Here is a 21,704-nt window from a genome sequence, read left to right as displayed (position 1 = left end):
GGGCCTAAATCCCTGCGGATTCACGTGTGTTTCCACGATCCCAAAGCCCTGTGGATCCCTGAATCTGCATCCCCATGGACCCAAGTCCCTTTGTATCCAGGGGGTGTGTGCCCATGGACCCAATCCCAATGGATTCACATGTGTTTCCATGGACCCAAATCCCTGTGGATTTGCGTGTGTTTCCATAGACCAAATCCCTATGGATCCCTGAATCTGCATCCCCATGGACCCAAATTCTAGTGGGTTCACATGTGTTTTCATGGACCCAAATCCCTTGGAATCCGCGTGTGTTTCCATGGTCTCAAAGCCCTATGGATCCTGGAGTGTGTGTTCTCATGGACCCAAATCCCTATGGACTCGTGTGTATTATAATGGACCCAAATTCTAATGGGTCTTTCCATGGGCCTAAATCCCTGCGGATTCACATGTGTTTCCATGGACCCAAAGCCCTGTGGATCCCTGAATCTGCGTCCCCATGGACCCAAGTCCTTGTGTATCCAGGGTGTGTGTCTCCATGGACCCAAATCCCAATGGATTCACATGTGTTTCCATGGACCCAAATTCCTATGGATTCACATGTGTCCCCATGGTGCCATGTCCTTATGGATCTGTGTGTGTATTCCCATGGGCCCAAATCCCTATGTATCCATGAGTTTGTGTTCCCATGGACCCAAATCCCTATGGATCTGTGAATTTGTGTCCCCATGGACCCATGTACCTATGGATCTGTGTGTATTTCCCGATGGACCCAAATCCCCACGGATTTGTGTGCGTCCTAGTGGACCCAAATCCTAATGGATTCATATGTGTTTCCATCATCCCATGTCCTGTGTCCTTATAGATCCATGTGTGTGTCTCCATGGACCTAAATCCCTATGGATCCGTGAATTTGTGCCCCCATGGACCCGTGTGTGTCCCCATGGCATGGCCCTGTGATCCTGCATCCCCATAGCTGTGTGTCCCCAGAGCCCTCTGTCCCCATGGCCCTGTGTCCCCACAACCTTGTACCCATTGTCCCTCTGTCCCTCTGCCTTTTGTCCTTCCTGGGTGGCCCTGCACACCCCCAAGTGTCCCCACTGCTGCTGGGACAAGGGTGACACACTGGATCTGGGACTACCAAGCCACCTCCTGGGGGATATCACCCAGCCTGGGGACACGGAGGTGGCACCAGAGCAGGGAGGGGACACCAGGTCACAGCAGCAAGGTATAAATATTGGCTAAATAGATTTATTTTCATACAAAGAATACACAGGTCCCCCCTGCTGGGACACCCCAACCCTGGGGGACACCCCAAGATGTCCCCAGCCACCGCCGGGCTGGCCACCACCTCAGCTTTACCGGTAGGATCTGTCCCCTTGCCCAGAGTTTGGTGACAACTCTGGGTCACCTTGGGGACATCCCTGTCCCCTCTGGGGCCACCTTGCTGCCTGTATTTACCAGATGCCTACTCAGGGCACCCTGTCACAGGCCACTCTGCCTTGTGGGACAGCCCCAGACGTGGTCCCCTGCTCCCTTGGTCCCATGCTGGGACATGTCTGGACATTTTGGGGTCCCCCCTTGTGCCCTAATACTGTGGCTGGTACAGACACTCCCTCCCCCCACGCCATATGTACACGCTGGATAAAAGAAGAAAATACAGGTATTTATAGCGGGGGAGCAAAATACCCCCCCCACACCCCCCCCAAAAGTGTCCCCTGTGTCCCCATCCTGGTGCCTCACCACCAGCCAGTCCTGACACCTGTGCCCAGGATGGAGGTGGCTGGTCCTGCCCCATCCTGGGCCAGCTGGACCCCTGTGCCTCAGTTTTCCCATCGGTCATGGGGCTGCCATGGGGTGATGGGACATTGAGAACGTTGGGTGAGGAAGAGCCACTGTGGCCACCTTGTGAGGATAAGGATGTGGCCACGAGCCCCAGGGAACATGGGATGAAGCTGGAGGCACCTGGGATTGAAGCCAGAGTGTCCCACCTCCTGCCTCACCCCCATCACAGGCACAGCTACCCAAGATGCCCTTTCATCCCCGAATTTGTCACGCTGCTGTCACCCATCTCTGGGCGTGGTGGGAGGTCTGGATGTGGCCACCCCACCTCCCTCTGTGGCAGGAGAGGAGGTGGCTGGGGGAGCTCCTCAGCTCGAGTCCCTCCAGCTCAGCTGCGTTTGGTGACCATCTGCCGGTCCCTCTTCTTCTTCTCCATCAACCTGGTGGGGAGCAGGGTGGTGACCTTAGGGACCCTCCCCAAGAGGGACCTCCCAAAGCCACGGTGGGGGACAACTCACTTGCGGTTGCGGACTTCAGTGAGCTCCATGAGCCTCTCCTGGGCTGCCCGGAGCTCATCCAGGCGCTGCTGGTAGCGGGAATCGCAGCCGTTGGTGCGCTCGTAGCTGGAGACCTGGCTGGAGAGCTCGCTGGCACGGTCCCGGAGCTGCTGGATGGACGAGTAGAGGTTCTCCTCATCTTCCTCCTGCTCCAAAACAAGCGTGTGAGGCTGGTGTGGTGGGCAGGACACCCCAAAGAGTTGGTTCCCCTTGTTCCAGGTTTCCCAAGCCGCCTGGGCCACCTGCCTTGGCGTTGATGATTTCGATGTGGATGAGGAGGGAGGCGAGCTCCAGGTCCTCGGTGTAGCTGTTCTTCAAAGGCACCGACCGGTAGCCTGGACACAACATCACAACAGGAGCTCAGCAAGATCCAAGCCCCTCACCATGGCCAGGACCCCAGGGAGATAATGATGATGATTGCAGGGGTTTGCACTAAAAGACCTTTAGAGGTCCATTTCAACCCAAACCCTTCTATGACTCCATGACTTAATGATGGAGGTCATGATGATGATGATGACAATGCAGGGGAGCTGGACTCAATGACTTTTAGAGGTCCCTTCCAACCCAAACCCTTCTATTATTCCATGATCTATGACGGAGATGATGAAGATGATGGTTCAAGGAGATTTGGACTGGATGACCTCTAAAAGCCCCTTCCAACCCAAAGCCTTCAATGATTCCATGATCTATGACAGAGATGGTGAAGATGGTGGTTCAAGGAGATTTGGACTGGATGACCTTTAAAAGCCCCTTCCAACCCAAACCCTTCTATGATTCCATGACTCAGTGACGGAGATCACGATGATGACAATTGCAGGAGGGTTGCACTAGAAGAACTTTAAAGGTCCCTTCCAACCCAAACCCCTTTCATGACTCCATGACTTAATCATGGAGATCATGGTGATGGTAATGATGGAGATAATGATGATTGCAGGGGGGTTGGACAAGATGACCTTTAAAAGCCCCATCCAACCCAAACCCTTCTGTGATTCCATGACTATGATGGGGATGATGACAATGATGATGATGATGGAAAGACCATACCTGTTTTGAGGCCCTTGACGGGGAAGGTGGCTTGTGCCAAGAAGTTGGGGTCACTGAACATGTCCTCCTCATACACCACGAAGCGGAGGAAGGCAAACTCAGGGTTGTTGATGTCGAAGACGAACTGCTTGAAGAGCCAGACGGGGTTGAAGCCATTGTCGGCTGTGGGAGAGAGCACAAAACCCGGCCCCATCACCCACATGTCCTCTCAAGAGGACTACAGAGGGCAGAGTCAGGGGTGTCCCTAAGGACAAAGAATACACAGGTCCCCCCTGCTGGGACACCCCAACCCTGGGGGACACCCTAGGTGTCACATCACCCGTGTGGTCTCTCACCTACGACATCCGTCTTGTTCTTGCTGTTGTCATACTCGGAGCCGCAAACCTCCACCTCCACGAAGGGGCACACGATGCTCCTCCCATTCTTGGGCAGGTGCCGGGCACCGAGGATCTGTGGGAGAAAGGGGAGGAAGAAGAGGGTGAGGTCTGGCCACACTGGATGGAGAAGACCTCCCAAGAGTAACAAGCTCCATAGAGCAAATATGTAGCAAATATGTAGCTGGAAGAGGTAAAAACCACCCCTGGTTGACCCAAAAATAAGGAAGGCGTTCCCATCTTGATGGTGACCACCTCAAGGTGGTCTTGCTGTCCTTGCACACTTGCCTGCAGCTGGACTGTGATGGGCTCCACAATCTTCAGGCTGTTCTTGTCAAAGGGGTCAAAGGTCTCGTCCCTCATGATGTCCGGCTGTAGGACGTAGCCGCTGCGGCCACCGAGCATGAAGAGCGCCTGGTTCAGCTGCATTGGTTTGTCTGTGGCCGTGGGGACAGAGCAGATCTGAGCGTGGGGCTCAGGGACCTCCCCAAGGTCCTTGGTTATAAGGTTCTACCCTGCAAACCCAACTAAGAGGCCCCAGCTGTGATTGGAGGAGGGATGCAGCCGAATTTTGCATGAATCACCCAAGGATTGTATGGAGATATCCCCACTGGGATGAGGACAAAGGCTTGAGAGCATCCAAACCACTCTTGTCCCCACCAGGATAAGGACAAAGCTTGGAGAGATCTTTCAAACCACCCCCTGCATCCCCATGAGGATGAGACACAGGTTGGAGAGCATCCAAACCACCTCCTGTGTCTCCATCAGGATGAGGACAAAGCTTGGAGAGATCATCCAAACCACCTCCTCTATCCCTATCAGGATGAGGACAAAGCTTGGAAAGATCATCTAAACCACCTCCTGTGTTCGCATCAGGATGAGGAAAAGGCTGAAGAGCATCCAAACCACTTCTGTCCCCATGAGGATGGAGACAAAGGTTGGAGATATCACCCAAACCACCTCCAACAAGACAACCCAGGGCAGAAGCATTGGGAATGCGAATTTTGAGACAACCTTCAGGGATGAGCCCAACAACAACCCCAGGAGCAGGATTTACCGGGCGTCTGGAAGTTGAGGGCCACGAGTTGGCTCCCACAGATCCACATGGGCAGTGGGTCATAGTTGGAGGAGTCCAGGCGCTGTCCTTTGGGGTAGATGCGGCTCAGCTGGCGGCGGTTGTACTGCAGGAACTTCTTGCCCTTGCTGCGGTTGGCGTATTTCTCCGCCTTGGTCTCCGGGAAGGAGGACATATCCCGGTAACACGCCTTGTCCGTGCCAATCTCTGCAAGCACCAAGTGGCCATCAGGGAAGGAATGAGACCTGGATAGTTCTTCCCACCTGTCTCTTTCCACGCTTCATCCCTTTATCCCACTTCTCCAGGACTTACTGTCCTCATCGAACGGCACTGGCCGGCAATACACGACCAGCTCCGAGAGCTCCAGGGCGATCTTCTTCCTCCGCTCCATGATCTTCCCCTCTTGCATCTGCACCAGGAAAAAACAGGAGCTGCAAGTCGTCCCCCAGACTCTTCCTTTGGAGATTATTAGAAACAATCTCCAAGAGAAAGGGACCATCCAGCCCCATCCTCTGCATCCCCTCACCCTGGCGTCGGCGTTCTGCGTGGCCTCTCGGATCTTGGCCACCCACTCGCTGAGTTCCTCCTGCGTGTCTGCGGCCACATCCAGCGACTGGGCTGCGTGGGACATCTGCTGGGAATGGATGGTGAAGACAAATGGTTTGGAGCTCCTCCCGTCTTTGGAGATAACTATAAGGACATCAGAGGGGGGCTTTACTTGAAGACATTCCCAACGGATGGCTCTGTGGAGCAAACGAAACCTCAGCGGTCCCGCTCCCGGGCCCCCACCAGCCCCTCCTGGCACCCCACCATCCATCAGGATCCTCCTCCTGTGAGGATCCCATTTTTTTTCCAGTTTGTGGCTTCAGCTTTCCATGCTGAAACATGCCCTTGGAATCAAGGGAAAATGTCCCCTGAATCATCTGGACATCCCAATTCCTCCAAATTCCCCCCAAATCCATAAGTAGGGACACTCACCGACGTGGCAGGACGGGACATCAATGAAGCCCTTCAGGAAGTTCCCCAGGGGGCTGTTTTCTGATGACTGCAAGAGAGGAAGGAAGAGATAAAATGGGGGAGGCTTGTGGGTTACAGGCAGCCACCACCCAACCCTCCGAATTGGACAAATCTGAAGAAAAGAAGGGAAAAAACATCAGGAGCATCACTCCAAGAGCTGGGTTGGAGTAGGACCAGGAGCATCCCCCAGCCTCTGAATAAGGGTCTGGGCTGGTACAGGGCTGGGAGCATCCCCCAGATTCTGGATAAAGGTCTGGGTTGGAGAAGGACCAAGAGCATCCCCTGACTCTGTGGGACCAGGAGCACTGCCCAGATTCTGGATAAGAGTCTGCGCTGGCGCAAGGCTGGGAGCATCCTCCAGTTTCCAGGAAAGGATCCAAGCTGGAGTGTGGCCAAGATTATCACCCAGCCTCCAGACAGAGATCAGGGCTGGAACAGGACTGGGAGCATCCTCTAGCTTCTAATAAATTGTCTAAGTGGGAGTGGGGCCAAGAACATCCCTCAGCCTCCAGATGAGAATCTGGACAGGAGCAGCAGCACGAGCATCCCCCAGCCTCATGGTAAGGGTCTGGGCTGGAGAGGACCAGGAGCATTCCTCAGCCATTGGATGAGGATCTGGGCTTGTACAAGACTTGGAATACCCTGCAGCTTCCAGAAAAGGGTCCAAGCTGGAGCGGGGCTGGGAGCATCCCACAGCCTCTGGATAAAGATATGGGCTGGAACAGAACCAGGAGCATTTCCCAACTCCCAGAAATAGGTCCAAGTTGGAGTAGAGCCAGGAACGTTCCTCAGCCTCTGGATAAGGGCCTAGGCCGGAGCAGGATCGTGAGCATCTCCCAGCCTCAGGATAAGGGTCTGGATTTGGTCAAGGCTCTTGGGAGCCTCCATTGTCCTTGCTCCCAGGATCCCGGGGAGGTGGCACTCACAGCCTCATCCTGCTCCTGCGCCTGGGTGCCGACGATCTCCTCCACGTAGTTGGCTGGGAACCAGAGCTGCTTCTTGCCCCCGTAGTCCCCCCGCCACCTGCAAGGGGTGAGAGGATCAAGGCGAGCGGACAGATTTTGGGGAGGGGGGGACAGGGCTGTCCCTGCTGCATGCGGTGCCAGGGGGTGGTTGGAGAAAGGGTGGGGGGACAAAGAAGGAGGTTGAGTTAAAACCCACTGTGGGAAATACCCGGGGTGTCCCCTCCATCTCCCGCCCACGGTGACAGCCAAGTGACCGCCCTCACCAGCCGCCGTCCTGCTTGTCCACGTTGTGGATGATGGCCTGCTTGCAGAATGACAGCTCGTCCTCCCGTTGTGCTTTGTAGTCGTACAGAGCCTTCACCGTACACTGGGGACACCGGGAAGAGGGACAAGGGTGTCACCACCCAGCACCTGGTGCCCCACTCAGCCCAGCCCCTCGAGCCCCCATAGTGGAGTGTGGGGGATCCTGACCCCAAATCATGGCATCACAGAATGTTAAGGGGTTGGAATAGACTTTAAAGGTCATCACATTCCAACCCATCCCACCATGGGCAGAGACACTTTCCACTAGATGCTCCAAGCTCTTGTCCAACCTGGCCTTGGGTACTTCCAGGGATGGGGCATCCACAACTTCTCTATTCTGCCATCTCACCACCCTCACAGTAAAAAAATTCTTCCTAATACCTAACCTGAATTTCCTCCATTTTGTATCCATTGCACCTTGACCTATCTGCAGTTCCTGACAAAAAGTTCCTCTCCAGCTTCCAAATTGCTCACGGCAGTGGGATGGGTTAGAGGGGACAGGAGGGCTGGAGGTGCCTGTGGTCTTGCAAGATCACCACATTCAGAGCAGATCAGGTTCCTTTTTTTGGAATTCCCAGTGGGTTCTCCTGGTGCACTGAAGGGTTAATCCTCTGATATTACCACATTCCCTGGAAAAAACCCCTCTGGGTTAAGTTTTCCTGTGTGTGGTCTTACCTAGCTTCAAAGGGACCATTAAGGCACCAGCAGTGCTGGGCCATGGGATTGTAGGATCACGGGAAAGGAACCTTAAGGCTCCAGTCCAGCCTCTTCCATGGTCAACTCCAAGATATGTCCAGTTGCCAAAACCCCCAAGGGTGGAGACTGGGTCAACTCCAAGAACAATCAAGTCCCAAAAACCTCTGAGGATGCACCACGTGGGAACTGACCCTAGACCTGCTTTTTAGGGGTTCCTGCTTTTTTAGGGGTTGTTTCAGCAAACAAAGGAATTTCCTTGCTGTTGGGGCAAACTTCTGCCAGGACCCTGCTCCAGGCTGGGGTCTTTCCAGCCCTGTCCCCCACCACACTTTGACAGTGTTGTCACTGGAGCTCGGACTGTCCCCAAGTGATGGTGATGGTGGCTGGGTCCAGCTCCAGCATCACTTGAGGGTCAAAGAAATGGAGCGCAACTCAACCATTTCTCTGGTCAGCGGTGCTGAGAGTTGTGGATCTGGGGAGGGACCACCCAGGAACCCCAGCACTCAAATTGCCATATCCCACCACCCACCACCTCCCCAGGACACCAGCTTGGCCCCTTACCCTGGCCATTGGCATCTTGTTGGCCTCTACGTAGAAGTGGGGGGTCCGCACCTCATACAGGGCTCCATAGTCCAGTTCCTGCAAGGAGAAATACCTGAGGGGGTCACCTGGGCGTGGGCAGGGGCTACGAGGGGATGAGAAGAGGCTGAGTGGGATCTAATATCCCCTTGCAAATTGTTGGAAAAGGGAATTATGGGCGCGTTTTAATGCTGGGTGATGACAGTGGAATGAGCTTGGCCGGTTCTGGTTGGGCTCTAATCAAAGTTCTGAAGATGGTGGAGCTGAGGATGGGGTTTGGTTGCCTGTGGCACAGAACCCCCACCATCCCCACTGCTGGGAGAACTCACAGTGGTGCCCATCTTCTCCAGGGTCTCCTCGTTGATGGGGTAGCGCAGCTTCATCTTGCGGTACAGCGGGTGCTTCTCGTAGTAGCTGATGAGGTCCACGAGGCTCTCGAACTCGGCTGAGCTGCCCAGCATGAAGAGCCGCCCTTCCTGCTGGATGCGGCAGTGCTTGATCTTCCCCTCCGCCCTGGGGCCAGGAGAGACAGGAGTGAGATGGGTGAGGGGTGGCCGAATCCTGGCTCCATGATGGGGATGGGCAGGAGGTGATGCTTGGGGATGCCACCAAAGGTGACCACCCCGAGGTTGTCATGGAGAGGGTTTCCCCTTCATGATACCATCATGTGTCCCACCGTGTCACCCACAGCAAACCCCTGCCACCTAGCTCGGGGTCACAACACACAAGTTATCACAAGTCCTCAGCTTGGCCAAGCCCAAGTGGCCTTGTGGTGGCCACACTCACCGGAAGGAGATGGCGTAGGAGTTGGGTTCGCTGCGCTTCCGCACCAGGAATGCTCCGTCCCGCGGGACCCGCATCAGCATGTGCTCGGCCTGGAGACGCGTTAAGCTGGCGTGGTACCACCTGCCCAGGGAGAACATGGAGACAGGGGGCTGGAATTGGCATCTCCACACCCTGATGGGGCTGGAGGAGTCTGGTGGACCCATTGGATCAAGGGGATGGGGATTGGAAGGATCCTCACTCTTTGCTCTCGTGGGCATTGGGTTGGGGGACGGGGTCGGTGAGGCGCATCTCAAACTCGTTGCAGCGCAGCGGCACCTCCCGGTAGTGGCAGATGAGGCTGTAGAGGCTGTCGAAGACCAGGTTGTCCGTCAGGTAGAACTTGGTGGCTCCGGCCTCCTGCCGTGAGTGGATCCGGCAGTGCTGCACCCGGCTGGACCTCCTGCCATGGGGGTGGGAGAAAGCCAAGTCAATCTGGGTCCACATCTCCACCATCCCACACTTTGGGGTCTACGAGCTGCACAAAAAGGTGACATTTCCCCCAAAAAAGCCACTCCAGCTACCAAACCAGGCACTGACTGGAGGGTCACCCAGGGAGGGTGGGATCCTGCCTCCCTGATGGAGCTCCTACCAGAAGGAGAGGGTGTAGTCGCCCACGAAGGTCTCGCTCTCGCGCACCAGGAAGGTGCCGTCCTTGCCGCCCGTCTCGGTGCAGTACTCGTGCAGCAGCTTCTCTGCAATCTGTCGCCCGTCACGGCCACCCCCGAGCTTGCCGTGGAACCACTTCTCCGTGAAGTGCAGCTCGTTATTGTTGAACTCCTGCAAGTTCATCCCAAAGTGGGTGTTGTCACCCTGTGACCCTTCCCACGGAGCTGTCACCTCGCCCTGTGGGTGCGTCCTGCCCCTCACACACCTCCTTCTGCTCCACCTCCTCTTCATCCTCGTTGAACTGGTAGCGGGATGTCTCCTCTGAGTAGTAAATCTTGTTGCTTGTCAGGACAAAATAATGAGGGCTCCAGGTCTGGGAAGGAGGAAGAGCATCAGTGGGGTGAGGAAGAGGATGACACAGAGGGATGGAGCTTTGGGATGGGGTTTTTAATCCCTTTCTTCCCCCTCACAGCATCACAGTGGTCTAGGAGAGCCCACCCCAAACCCCAATGTCTGACAGATCCCACTCAGCCCCCGAGGCCCTCCCTTACGTGGTCGATGGGGTCTTCAAGGTAGAGAATTCCATTCTTGATGGAGTTGCTGATGTCGTTCTCTGAGTAACTGGCAGTGGAGACCTCCTCGTACAGGTTCCCTTCGACCAGTTTCTTGTGCTGGGGGACACCAAGGGAGGGGAGCTCAGTGGTGGCCATGGTGTCCTTGTCACCAGCCCAGCCCTCCCAGCCCTCAGGATCAACCTCCCACAGGTGTCTTCCCACCATCCCTTATTCTCCTTGACCATCTCTTGGTGTAGAACCCAACACAATCTGTGTCCCTCCTGCAAAGAGGGGTTTTGCCGGCTCCACACCTTGATTAGGATTTTCTTCTTGAGCTGGGTGGGCGAGGGCAACTCATCAGCATTGATGTCCACTGGCTTGGTGAGGAGCATGTCCCCAAAAACCTTCTTGAAGTGGCAGGCCATATTCCTCTGCTGGACGATGCTGCAGTGGTCTTCGATGGAGAGGATGATGGGGAACCTGGAGCAAGCAGGTGGGAAAGGTGGCCTCAGATGAAGGTGAGGGAGAGGTTCCCAGAATTCAGAGATCATTGGGAGAGCTGGGGCTTACTCAGAGGTGACGAAGGCGTGCTCCTTGATGGTGTGCAGCACATCCAGGAATTTGATCTTGGAGGTGAGCGTGTGGCCGTGGTAGATGATGGGGAGATCGTCCGGGCCATCCCAGCAATCCACTGAGAAGGAAAACACCTTGGTTAATTCATGTTTGCCACCAACTACGTGCTGGGAACCATTTTTTTGAGCACCCAGATGACAGGGAAAGACCCTCTGCCCTGGTGCCATGGGATGGGGGCAGGGAATGGTCTGTTTGATGGGACATGAGGGGTTCCAGCATCCCCGAGAAGGGCTGGTGGGACTCACACTCGATGCAGCGGCAGCCCATCCGCAGGCACCGGGCGTACGCCTCCAGGGAGGACTCACTGGAGAATTGGTCTCCTGTCAGATACCTGCAGAAGAGAGACAAGGATGACGGGATGCTCATGGATGTCCTTGAGGAACACCCGTGCGGTTCCTTACGTGTTGTGGGATGAGGAGATCCAGTACTGGGACAAGGGGTGGTTCATCTCTTCAGGCACCACACGCTCATACTTAGCATCCATCACCATGTTTTCCTTGGAGAAGAGGTATGTGAGGAACTGGGGGGGGGGGAGAAACGGAGAGGTCAGAGCCTGATGGTGCCGGGGAGATCCCTGTGGGAATACAATGTGGGGCCACCCACCTCATCCAGCTGGAAGGAGGGATCCGACGCTTCGTTGGAGCTCTCCTTGAGGTAGGAGCACATGTAGTCCCGCACCACACCCACGTCACTGGCCCAGGATTCCTGGGATACAAACATGGCTGTTGTTAGTGGGGGAACTGGGCTGGAGCATCCCATGTGTGTTCCTTAGGCTGCAGAGTTCTCAGGGAAACCCCACCTTCTGGTCGTGCAGCAGGAACTTCTGGAAGTCGTAGAGGGACACTTGGCACAGCTCAGGGCGGTCCACATTCCTGGGACAAGGAGCAGCCACCAGTGAGGAGCAGGAGAAGGAATTGGGATAGAGCCCATGGCAGAGTTGAGGCCATCAGTGCCCATCTGCAGCTCAGCCCCATGACCTCCATTCCCACTCCAGTCCCTCCACCCTGTGACTGGGAGAGGCCAGAATGTGCAGCTTTGTCTGAGGATACTGGGAGGAGGGCAGGTTGACATGTCCCTGCATCCCTGGCAGCTGCCCCATCTCCCATCCCTGCTCCATCTTTGCTTCCATCCCAGCTCCCATCATTGCTCCCATCCCTTCTGCACCCATATTCCCATCCCCTCTCCCATCCCCTCTCCCATCCTTGCTCCCATCCCCTCTCTCATCCCCATTCCCATTCTCTGCTCTGCCCCACAGCCTGGCTGTATTTCTCACTCTATGGATCCAGCTCTTGGAATATTGATTGGGATGGGAGCTGGGAACTCACCGTAAGGGGAAAGAGAGCTCCAGCTGCTCAATGACCTGGAAGGCAGAGAAGGGGTCCAGGCTTAGCTGGAGGGGGACACATCCCACCAGGATGGGGACATTTCGGAGGCCAAACCATGGGTCTTACCGACTTCTGGGCATCAAACATCAGATTTTTGTAGAACTGGATGAAGTGGGAGAAAGTCATCTCATTCCTGGCTTCCACTTCCTGTGGGAGACGGGGCTGGATGAGAGTGGGGCCACTCCATCGGAACCAGGGACACCACGGTGGCCCCAGCCCATGTGGGGTGGGTTGAAGAGCATCTCCCTCATAGCTGGGGTGTCCAGAGGGTCCTTACCACGAGTTTATCCCGCAGGAATCTCATGTTGGGAACGCGGTAGTTGACCTGGGGCAGCATCGCCTTCAGGTCCTTCACCGTGATGCTGCCAGAGGGAAAACTGGAGTCAGGGTACTGCCAAATCCCTGGATGAGTCTCAGCTCCCAACACCAAGGGTCCCACCCCAAATCTTGGTGCCTGGCATAGGGATCCTACCCTCCTGGCCTGTGGATCCCTGCTGTGGCATAGGACCCAAGGAAATTGTGGATGTCTCATTCTGGGAGGTGTCCAAGGCCAGGTTGGATGGGGCTTGGAGCAACCTGGTCTAGTGGAAGGTGGAACTAGATGATTTTTAATGTCTTTTCCAACACAAACCATTCCATGATTTCATGTTTCTGAGATTAATTACGTGGTGCCTGGCACGAGTGTGAGCAGAGGGACAAGGAGAGGAAGTGCATCCAAGAACCAACTGGGCACTCTTAAGACTCCTACTTGGAGGTGATGCCCATTCCCATTCCCATAATAATTTAAGTCCAAATTCCCTTGGTTTTTGGGTTTTCCTGTCTTGGAAAGATAATTATGGGCTGGACAAATGCCCTGGCCCCTCTAACACTGGTGAAGATGTGGCACTGGGGATGGGTCCCAGTGGTCCTCACTGTCACAAGGATGTGACCTGCACCCAATCTCCCATTTTTGGTGCCTTCAAGCATCCCAAAAAGCCTAGTGCTCCCTTGTCCCACAAACCTCACCCCCAGCCTGGCTCAACCTCCAGATTTGGGATGCAACAGGGGGAATATGGTTCTGTCCAGCTGAACCCACCGTACTGGTGGCTCACCTGCCTTCCCTGGCCCGGTCCATCCCATCAAACTGCTTCCGTAGCCACCTGGGAAGAAAAAGATGGACAGACAGTGCTCAGTCCCAAAGAGGACCAAGCCCAGGGCAGGTTTTCTTCCCAAAACAGGGACAAGGAAATGGGATCTGCTGGTCCTTCCTCACCTCTCGATCTGCAGTGGGGTCTGGGCTCTCTGGGTATCAGCCACCAGCCAGTTGAGCCCCGTTATCCATAGGTTGATGTCCTCCTCGCAGAAAGCTGTTGGAGGAAGAGGAGGGTGATGAGGTTGGGATGGGGATGATGGGATGTTGGGAAGTGGGTGGAACTCCAAGGATGGACACAGGGTATGGGGAGGGACCCAAACGCACCAGCCACGCTGAGCGTCCGCAGCCTGAAGTCCATCCCGTAGAGGATGATGAAGCACATGGTGAAGTCCAGCTTGCGAGCATCCTCGGGGTAGCGCTCAAAATCCCGGGAATTCTTCCCCAGGCGGATCTCCTTGATCTCCCGAATGTCGACTGTGGGGAGAGAGGAACGTGAAACTGTCCCCTGCCACCACAACTTCGTGTGAGTGGTTCAGGATTTCCAGAACATGTGTCCTCTGGAGAACCTCGTTCCCAGGATGGGATACCCTCAGGAGCGTGTGATGGAATTATGGGTGCTGTGGCCACGTGTCTTTGAGGGTGACATTTTCCCAGTGTCCTCCAGTGATGTGTGATGGCACCATGGGTATGGCATGTCCATTCAGGGAATCATTTTCCCAGGATGGGATGTCCCTGTGGCACTGCCCGCTGGAGTGGGATGGCACCAGGGTGCCACGGCCTTGTGTCCTCCAGGGATCTGTGTCCCAGGATGTCCCCAGGATGGGGTCCCTGCAGTGCTGCTACAGCTGTGTGAGAGGACCAGGTTGACATAGCCACGTGTCCTCCAGGGATCTGTGTCTGAGGATGTCCCCAGGATGAGGTCCCTGCAATGAGTGACAGCACCACGGATGCCACGGAAAAGTCTCATCCAGGGATCTGTGTCCCAAGGAAGGGTGTCCCTGCAGCCCTGCCTCCATGTGTCTGATGGCCCCCATCCCTGTGTGTCCCTCCAGGAGCTCGTGTGCCCAGGACGTGGCATCCCGACAGCGCTGCCCACTCTTTTCCCAGCTTTGTGGCTGCCACGCATCCTCCAGGCTCATCCCACCCCATCCCAACCAGCAAATCTCCAGCCACCTTTCCTCCCCATGCCAGACCCTGCTCTGGGATAGGCTGAGCTCGTGTTTTCCTTGGAGAACTCGTCCCAAAAGTGGCAATTTGGAGCCCCAGCAGCTGGGACCGCAGGGCGTTGCTTTCCTGCTGCTCTGCTCCCTCATTATCCCGCTAAATAAAGCTCCAACTGCGGCGGCAGGGCCGGGTTTCCGGACCACGCTCTTCCTCACTGCTACTCCACCAAGGGACATTTCCCAGTTTTCCCAGTGGACGTATCCCACTGGGAGCAAGAATAATAACATAATATTAGGAACAACACACAAAATTGTTCTTGATTTCACAACCATCACCCCCCGGGCAGGTTTGTCCTCTGGGAATGAGCCACCGACACCAGAAAGGGCTTTGTGTGACCCAGGGCGGCCGGACCACCTCGCCAGGGGTATTGTCCTGCCGAGGAAATGGGTCATTTCCCGGAGAATTTCCAGCCCGGCTGCGTTTCCGATGTGGTGGGGAAGGCTGCAGACGTGCCTTGGTGGAAACCCTCGGCTGAATCCAAAGAGGGGATCGAAAGGGGAAAGAAAAACTGAATGCAGGGAGGAATAAGGGATGGGGGAGGAATTGGGCTGATTAAGCAAGAAAAGAGGGGAAGAATAGTTTTTCTTGGCGGGAAAGCTCCAGAAAACAGTGGAGGCTTTATCCAGTCTTCTTTTGCTGGATGACCGCAAGCCAAATTTCACGGATCAGGGTGGGATTTTAGCACAAGTGACACAAGATCTCAAGGAAAGAAACTCCGTTGTCACCGCATGGCTCTCGGAGTAAAGTCTCTTCCATAAGAACAGGCAGATTTTAGGGATAAAAATGGGTTTATAGGTTAAAACCGACCCCAAGCCTGCCCATCCACAGGGTGCCAGGGACTGGTGAGAAGCCAGTGGCTACCAGGGCTTTGCTAACAACTTGCAGTGCTGCTGTTCCTTGGATTTAACTCCTCCAGGATCTGGCCTTGCACCCAAACTCTGGGAGCTGTTCCTCATTCCAGGAATGGTTTGTGTTGGAAGAAACCTTAAAGCTCATGTCATTCCAACCTCTGCCATAGGCAGGGACACCTTCCACTATCCCAGTTTGCTCCAATCTCATCCAACCTAGCCTTGGACACTTCAGGGATCCAGGAGCAGCCACAACTTCTCTGAGCAACCTGTGCCAGGGCCCCAGCACCCTCACAGGGAAGAATTCCTTCCCAATATCCCATCTAACCCTGCCCTCTGGCAGTGGGAAGCCATTCCCTGTGTCCTGTCCCTCCATCCCTTGTCCCAAGTCCCTCTCCAGCTCTCCTGGAGCCCCTTTAGGCACTGGAAGGGGCTCTGAGGTCTCCCTGGAGCCTTCCCTTCTCCAGGCTGGACATTCCCAGCTCTCCTAGCCTGGCTCCAGAGCAGAGGGCCTCCAGGCCTTGGAGCATCTCCGTGGCTTCCTCTGGACTCACTCCAGCATTTCCACATCCTTCTGCTTTTGGATCCCAGAGCTGGAGGCAGCTCCACACGTTGGGTCTCACCTGAGCAGGGCAGTGGGGCAGAATTCCCATTTTCCTGCTGCCTATGCTGTGGGATGAACCGAGGGCATGGGGAATTTCTGGGCTGCCAGCAGCAGTTTTTCATCCACCAACACCCTGAAATCCTTCTCCCCAGGGCAAATAGCCCGTTCCCATGAAAAACCAGGGGAAAAGGGAGAGGCGAGGGGCTGCACAATACACCCGAGCAGCAGCTTCCTGGAAACCACATCTGCAGCGGATTTGCCTCGATCCTGTCAGAACTCTGTCTCCAAACTCCTCCCTGCATTGTCTCCATTGTCCTGGGCGATTAAAACACTCTGGAAGTCAGTTCCAGCTGCGAAAATCCTTTTTCTAATGCAAAGCGAGCAGCGCGGTGCAAAAAAAAGGCTTGGAATGGTGGGGAGATGCTGGAGGAGCAGGTTCTGCCCAGTGGGATTTTAGGGATGCTGAGAGCCTGGGAGATTTTTTTCAGGCGTTAGGAGGGGAGCAAAGGGGTTGGAGGGAATGGTTGTGCTGGGAATTCCTGCTGGCCTGGGCACCTGGGTCATGCCTTCTTGCAGGATGTGGCAGCTCAGACCCTCCTGGACAGGGGAAATTGGAAGACCATATCCTGCCAGGATCCTGTGGTGTGGTTTAAAACCTGGAATAAAATATTTCTTCCTTTTCCAGTGATAAATCCCAACTGGATTTTCTCCTCCCCAAAAAGTCCTAATTCCAGTTATTTGCCATTAACAAGGCTGGAGATGTTGTCAAACCACCTCTTGGATTTTTCATGCTGCCTTCGCCCCCCCTTTCCTTTAATTTCTTGTAAAGATCCTTTTTTGGGGGGCTGTTTTCCACCAGATTCCTTGCGCTGGGAACTGGGGTGTGCTGAGGGTGACGAGCTGAAAGCCCTCCAGGACCAGGTTAATTTTGGAGGCCATGCTCCAGGCATTCCCAGGCATGGACACATGGAAATGTGTCGAGAGGCTGCTTAACCAAGCGTGTAATTATCCTGGGGGTCCAGGGGAGAGCCAGGATCCGTGTCCTGGCCCTGACAATCCCTAACAGAGACATCAGCACTTCCCACTAATCCCTCTCCAAGAAGGATGCTGGCTTGAAAGGGGGGATTTAAAATGGTCCGGGGCAGGCGTGAGGTCTGGGAGATCCCGATACTTCCATAAAATCCCAGAGAGTGGGAAGAGAGGGATGGACCAGGGGCTGAGGATGCTCCAGCCCAGCACCAGGATGGGGATTTCTCCCACTCCAGACTAGGAAAAGTGAATGGTGGGACAGGATGGCAGGATTGCATATTTACAGAAAGATTTTCATCCTTCTGGATGACCTTGGAGGATGCCTACTCATTTCCATGGGGGAGATTAGGCTTTTGTATGGGAAAGATCCTAAGGCTCCAGAGGGGAAACTGAGGCACAGCATGTGAGTAACCTGAGATCCTGACCTGGCAGCTCACAGTGCTTCTGGAAAAAACAAGGAGCTGGAAATGCATTATTTCCATGACTGGATAACAAGTTCTTCCCCATGAGGACCTAAAATACCTCTCCAAAACTGGGTGCCCTTCCTCCCATCATCTTCTGCTCCCACAGATCTGCTCCTGTATCCAGAAGGTCCAGACGAGCATGGATCCTGTGCTCAGCTCTGAGTGCCACCCTCCTTTTCCTGGCTCAAAGCTGGAATTCCACCTTGGGATCAGCACCTCCAGGCAGGAGCTGAAGTTTCCTGGGGATTTTGCTGGATTTTGCACAGAATCAGCAGTGGGTGGTGATTTTTTGAAGGGGGGTCATTGGTGATTTTGGAGGAGCCTCTCCAGGAAAAAGGTACCTCCCAAACCTCTGGGTTGGGTTTTGCCATCACCCAGGTGAGGTGACATCCCAAAATTGAGTTCCTTCCTTGCACAGGATTGTGGGATGAGGTGATGGTGTAGCTCCATGGCACCCCAATCCCAGCTTTCATCAACTGGATTTTTTTAGCTCAATTAAAGCTTTGAGGTAATGAGCACCAAGACGTGCATCCCCAACAATTCCCACTGTTGGGAGTCACAACAACCTCCTAACCACCGGTGAATCCACACAGAAGGGTGATTTTTATGGATGCTCCAGTGGGGTTTTGGGGTTAAAAAACCACCATGAGCAGGAACAGGGATGGTCATTCTTTTCCCTCTTTGCCAGGGAGGATATAAATCCCCAGGGATGAAACAGAAGCAGCTTAATCCCACAGAACAACTTCCAAGGTGGGATGGAGGAGGTGAGGGATGCTCAGCCCGGCAGCTCCTGTTTTTATGGGAATCACCCTGTGGCCAGGCACCCTGACAAGGTTGCACATTCCCCAGGGGCGAATATCCCACCGTGGTAGGACATTCCATAGGGGGGAACATCCCACCATGGTAGAACATCCCCCTGTGGCCAGGAATTCCACAACCGGTCAGCCCACCATGGCAGAACGCTCCACCACATCCAGGCACCCCACAAACCATCACCCCACCTCTGCAGGACATCCCACCAAGACCAAGCACCCCACAACCAGTTACCACACCATGGAAGGACATCCCACCACAGCCTGGAACTCCACAACCAGTTACTCCACCATGGAAGGACATCCCACCACAGCCAGGAACCCCACAGTCAGGCACCCCACCACAGTGGAACCTCCCGACATGGCCACAAACCCCACAGGCAGTCTCCCCATGGCAGGACATCCCAACAACAACCGAGAACCCCAAAACCAGTTACCCCACCGCTGTAGGACACCCCAACACAGTCAGGCACCCCACAAACAGTTGCCCCATCATGGCTGGGAAGCCCAGCACGCCCAGAAACCCCCCCCAGCCAATCATTCCACCACTGTAGAACACCCAAAATGACCCAGGCACCCCACAACCAATTACCCCACCACTGTAGGACATCCCACAAAACCCAGGCACCCCACCATATCCAGGCACCCCAGCACATCCAGGCACCCCACAATCAGTCCCCCCACTACAGCAGGACATCCCAACACATCCAAGCACCCCACAACCGCTCACCCCACTGTGGCAGGACACCCCAACACACCCAGAACACCCCCAGCCAGTCTCCCCAGTACAGCTCAGCACCCCCACCAGCACATCCCCAGCCCCCCAACACCGCTGCCACCGATATTGCCCTGTCCCCCCCAGTCCTCCCTGTCCCCCCGATACTCACTGTCCCCCTCCACCTTCTCGGGCGTCCGGCTCCAGATGATCTGGCGCGTCTCCAGCTTCACCTGGAAGGTCCTTCTCTCCGGCCTCTGCGACTTCTTCTGGTAGAACAAGGTGAGGACGGTGCCCATCTCCAGGCAGCGCAGGATCCTGCCCATGTCCCCCGGCTCCATCCTGGTGTCCTCCAAGAAGCCATTGACGCTGTTGAGCCTGGCCATGGACATCTTCACTGCTCGGCCATCGCCCGGCGGAGCCGCACAGCCGGGATTGTCTCATGCAGGAGAGGACGGAACCAAAGGGCCGAAAGCTTCCCCTGGGGATTTTCTGGGATCGCCCCGGGCGTGGGTTTCCTCTACGGACGAGCGGAGCACGGGCAGGACACGCAGCCGGGATTGGCGACAGCGGGGAGGAAAAGGCCGGGCTGGAGGTACCGTGACCTTCGTGTCACCAAGGCTGGATCCGGCCCTGGCGCTGGCATCCAGCGGCGGTGGGAAAAGACAACGCCGGCCTTGCTCGCGGATGAGATTCTGGACGTGGGGAAGGGAAAAATTCAGCTCCCCCCACCTCCAAAAAAAAAAAAAAAAAAAAAAAAAAAAAAGCCAAGTCACCCCAAAAGTGATGGTGGTGAGGTGGCAAAAAAAAAAATCCTCCCCCCGGCCTCCGGGCTAAGCGGGGCCGGGGTTGGGAATGGGGTGTCGCGAGGTGTTTGGGAAGCTTTGGGGAGCAGCGGGATGGCGGTGGGAAGGGATGTGGGATGCGGGGTTGGGGTGGTTGGTGGTGGGTGGGGAGGTGGGATTGGGGGGGGGGGGAAGGGGAGGGGGTTCCCACCGTCCACCCGCCCGCCGCCCCCTTTTTTTTTTTTTTTTCTCCCCTGCTGCTCCTTAATTTCGGGCTGATGAAATGGACGCCCGGAGGAAACTGCAATCACACATGGCCGGAAAGAGATCAGAAAGGAATTTAAAAAAAAAAAAAAAAAAAAAGATCTTGGAGAAAGGAAAATGCGAGCCGGGGGAGGGGGGGGGGGTGTGGTGTGTGGGTGTGTGTGTGTGTGGAAAAGATGGCTGAGGGTGACATCTAGAGGAATTCCAGATGGGAATCGCATTTGGGGGTGGGGGGGTATCCCAGCGGCTGGGGGGCACCCTGAGGTGGGGCTGCCTAGGTGGAAAAGTGGGGTTTCTTTGGGGAAAAAATGGATTAAAGGAAAGCAGCTGCCGTGGGTTTAGTTCATGGCTGTCCCTGCTGTGACGCTGAGATGGGAATGAAGCTCCAGGAGTGACCGGGATTGGAATCACTTCTGTCATGAGTTTTATCCAGCCTCAGCTCGATGGGAAGGGGGTGGGAAGTGCAGTGTGGGGAAGGAACATATGGAGAGAAGGGGGAAGGCAGCAGGGCACAGATATTGATGTCACAGCCCCTGTTTTGTCCCTTTGGTGGATTTTGGGTAGGAAAAGACCAGCTGGCACTCTGGGAATTGTGCAGGGATTTGCAGGAGGCAGAGGGTGAGGGGGGCACGCAGGGTGGGCAGGGGATTCCTTCCTGGCTCCACGCTTTGAGAATTTGGACCAGGAGGGGATTTTGTGGTGCTGGGCTCTCATGGGGAATATTTGGGATTCTAGTGATGGATGCTACAGGAGATGCTGGTCCAGTGATGGACGCTCAAGAACTTGGGGATTGCAGTGATGGAGGTTCAGGAATCCAGAGATCCATGTCCGAGGCTCATTCCACAGCGTGGGCAGGAGGAAAAGAGGAAATTCTGCCCCTCTGCCCTGCTCAGGTGAGACCCCACCTGTAGAGCTTCCTCCAGCTCTGGGATCCAAGAGCAGGAGGATGTGGAAGTGCTGGAGCAAATCCAGACGAGGCCATGGAGATGCTCCAAGGGCTGGAGCTCCTCTGCTCTGGAGCCAGGCTGGGAGAGCTGGGAATGTCCAGCCTGGAGAAGAGAAGGATCCATGGAGATCTCAGAGCCCCTTCCAGTGCCTAAAGGGGCTCCAGAAGAGCTGGAGAGGGATTTGGGACAAGGGATAGAGGGACAGGACACAGGGAATGGCTTCCCACTGCCAGAGGGCAGGGTTAGATGGGATATTGGGAAGGAATTCTTCCCTGTGAGGGTGGTGAAGGGCTGGGATGGAATTCCCAGAGTAGCTGTGGCTGACCCTGGATCCCTGGAAGTGCCCAAGGACAGGGTGGGTGGGGCTTGGAGCAACCTGGGATAGTGGAAGGTGTCCTTGCCTGTGGCAGGGGTTTGGAACTGGATGCCCTTCAAAAATCCCTTCCAATCCAAATTGTTTTGTGATTCCATGACTCCAGTGGGGCTGGATGGCCATGGAGCAGGTTTGC

General features: G+C 55.4%; 1 protein-coding gene across 1 annotated transcript; it reads right to left on the bottom strand.

The window, feature by feature from the left end:
• Positions 1-1,211: 1,211 nt before the first annotated feature.
• On the bottom strand, positions 1,212-19,917 carry LOC128792415 (1-phosphatidylinositol 4,5-bisphosphate phosphodiesterase gamma-1-like). The gene is made up of 32 exons (XM_053950826.1): positions 19,372-19,917; positions 13,828-13,977; positions 13,624-13,717; positions 13,463-13,510; positions 12,649-12,733; positions 12,438-12,518; positions 12,312-12,346; positions 11,786-11,858; positions 11,590-11,691; positions 11,388-11,506; positions 11,232-11,317; positions 10,924-11,044; positions 10,665-10,833; positions 10,351-10,470; positions 10,065-10,172; positions 9,783-9,970; positions 9,393-9,593; positions 9,155-9,274; positions 8,698-8,881; positions 8,351-8,428; positions 7,054-7,157; positions 6,752-6,848; positions 5,787-5,853; positions 5,335-5,498; positions 5,121-5,217; positions 4,791-5,015; positions 4,022-4,170; positions 3,695-3,809; positions 3,360-3,521; positions 2,562-2,650; positions 2,277-2,461; positions 1,212-2,198 (listed from the first exon to the last, which is right to left on the bottom strand). Exons 1-32 carry the CDS (start codon positions 19,589-19,591, stop codon positions 2,147-2,149), a joined length of 3,888 nt encoding a protein of 1,295 aa, XP_053806801.1. The 5' UTR covers positions 19,592-19,917; the 3' UTR covers positions 1,212-2,146.
• Positions 19,918-21,704: the final 1,787 nt, after the last annotated feature.

The sequence above is a fragment of the Vidua chalybeata genome, chromosome 1 (assembly GCF_026979565.1).
Source record: "Vidua chalybeata isolate OUT-0048 chromosome 1, bVidCha1 merged haplotype, whole genome shotgun sequence".
Classification (NCBI taxonomy): Eukaryota; Metazoa; Chordata; class Aves; order Passeriformes; family Viduidae; genus Vidua; species Vidua chalybeata.
Note: the sequence above shows the minus strand (reverse complement) of the source record. Positions and strands in the feature narration are given on the sequence as shown.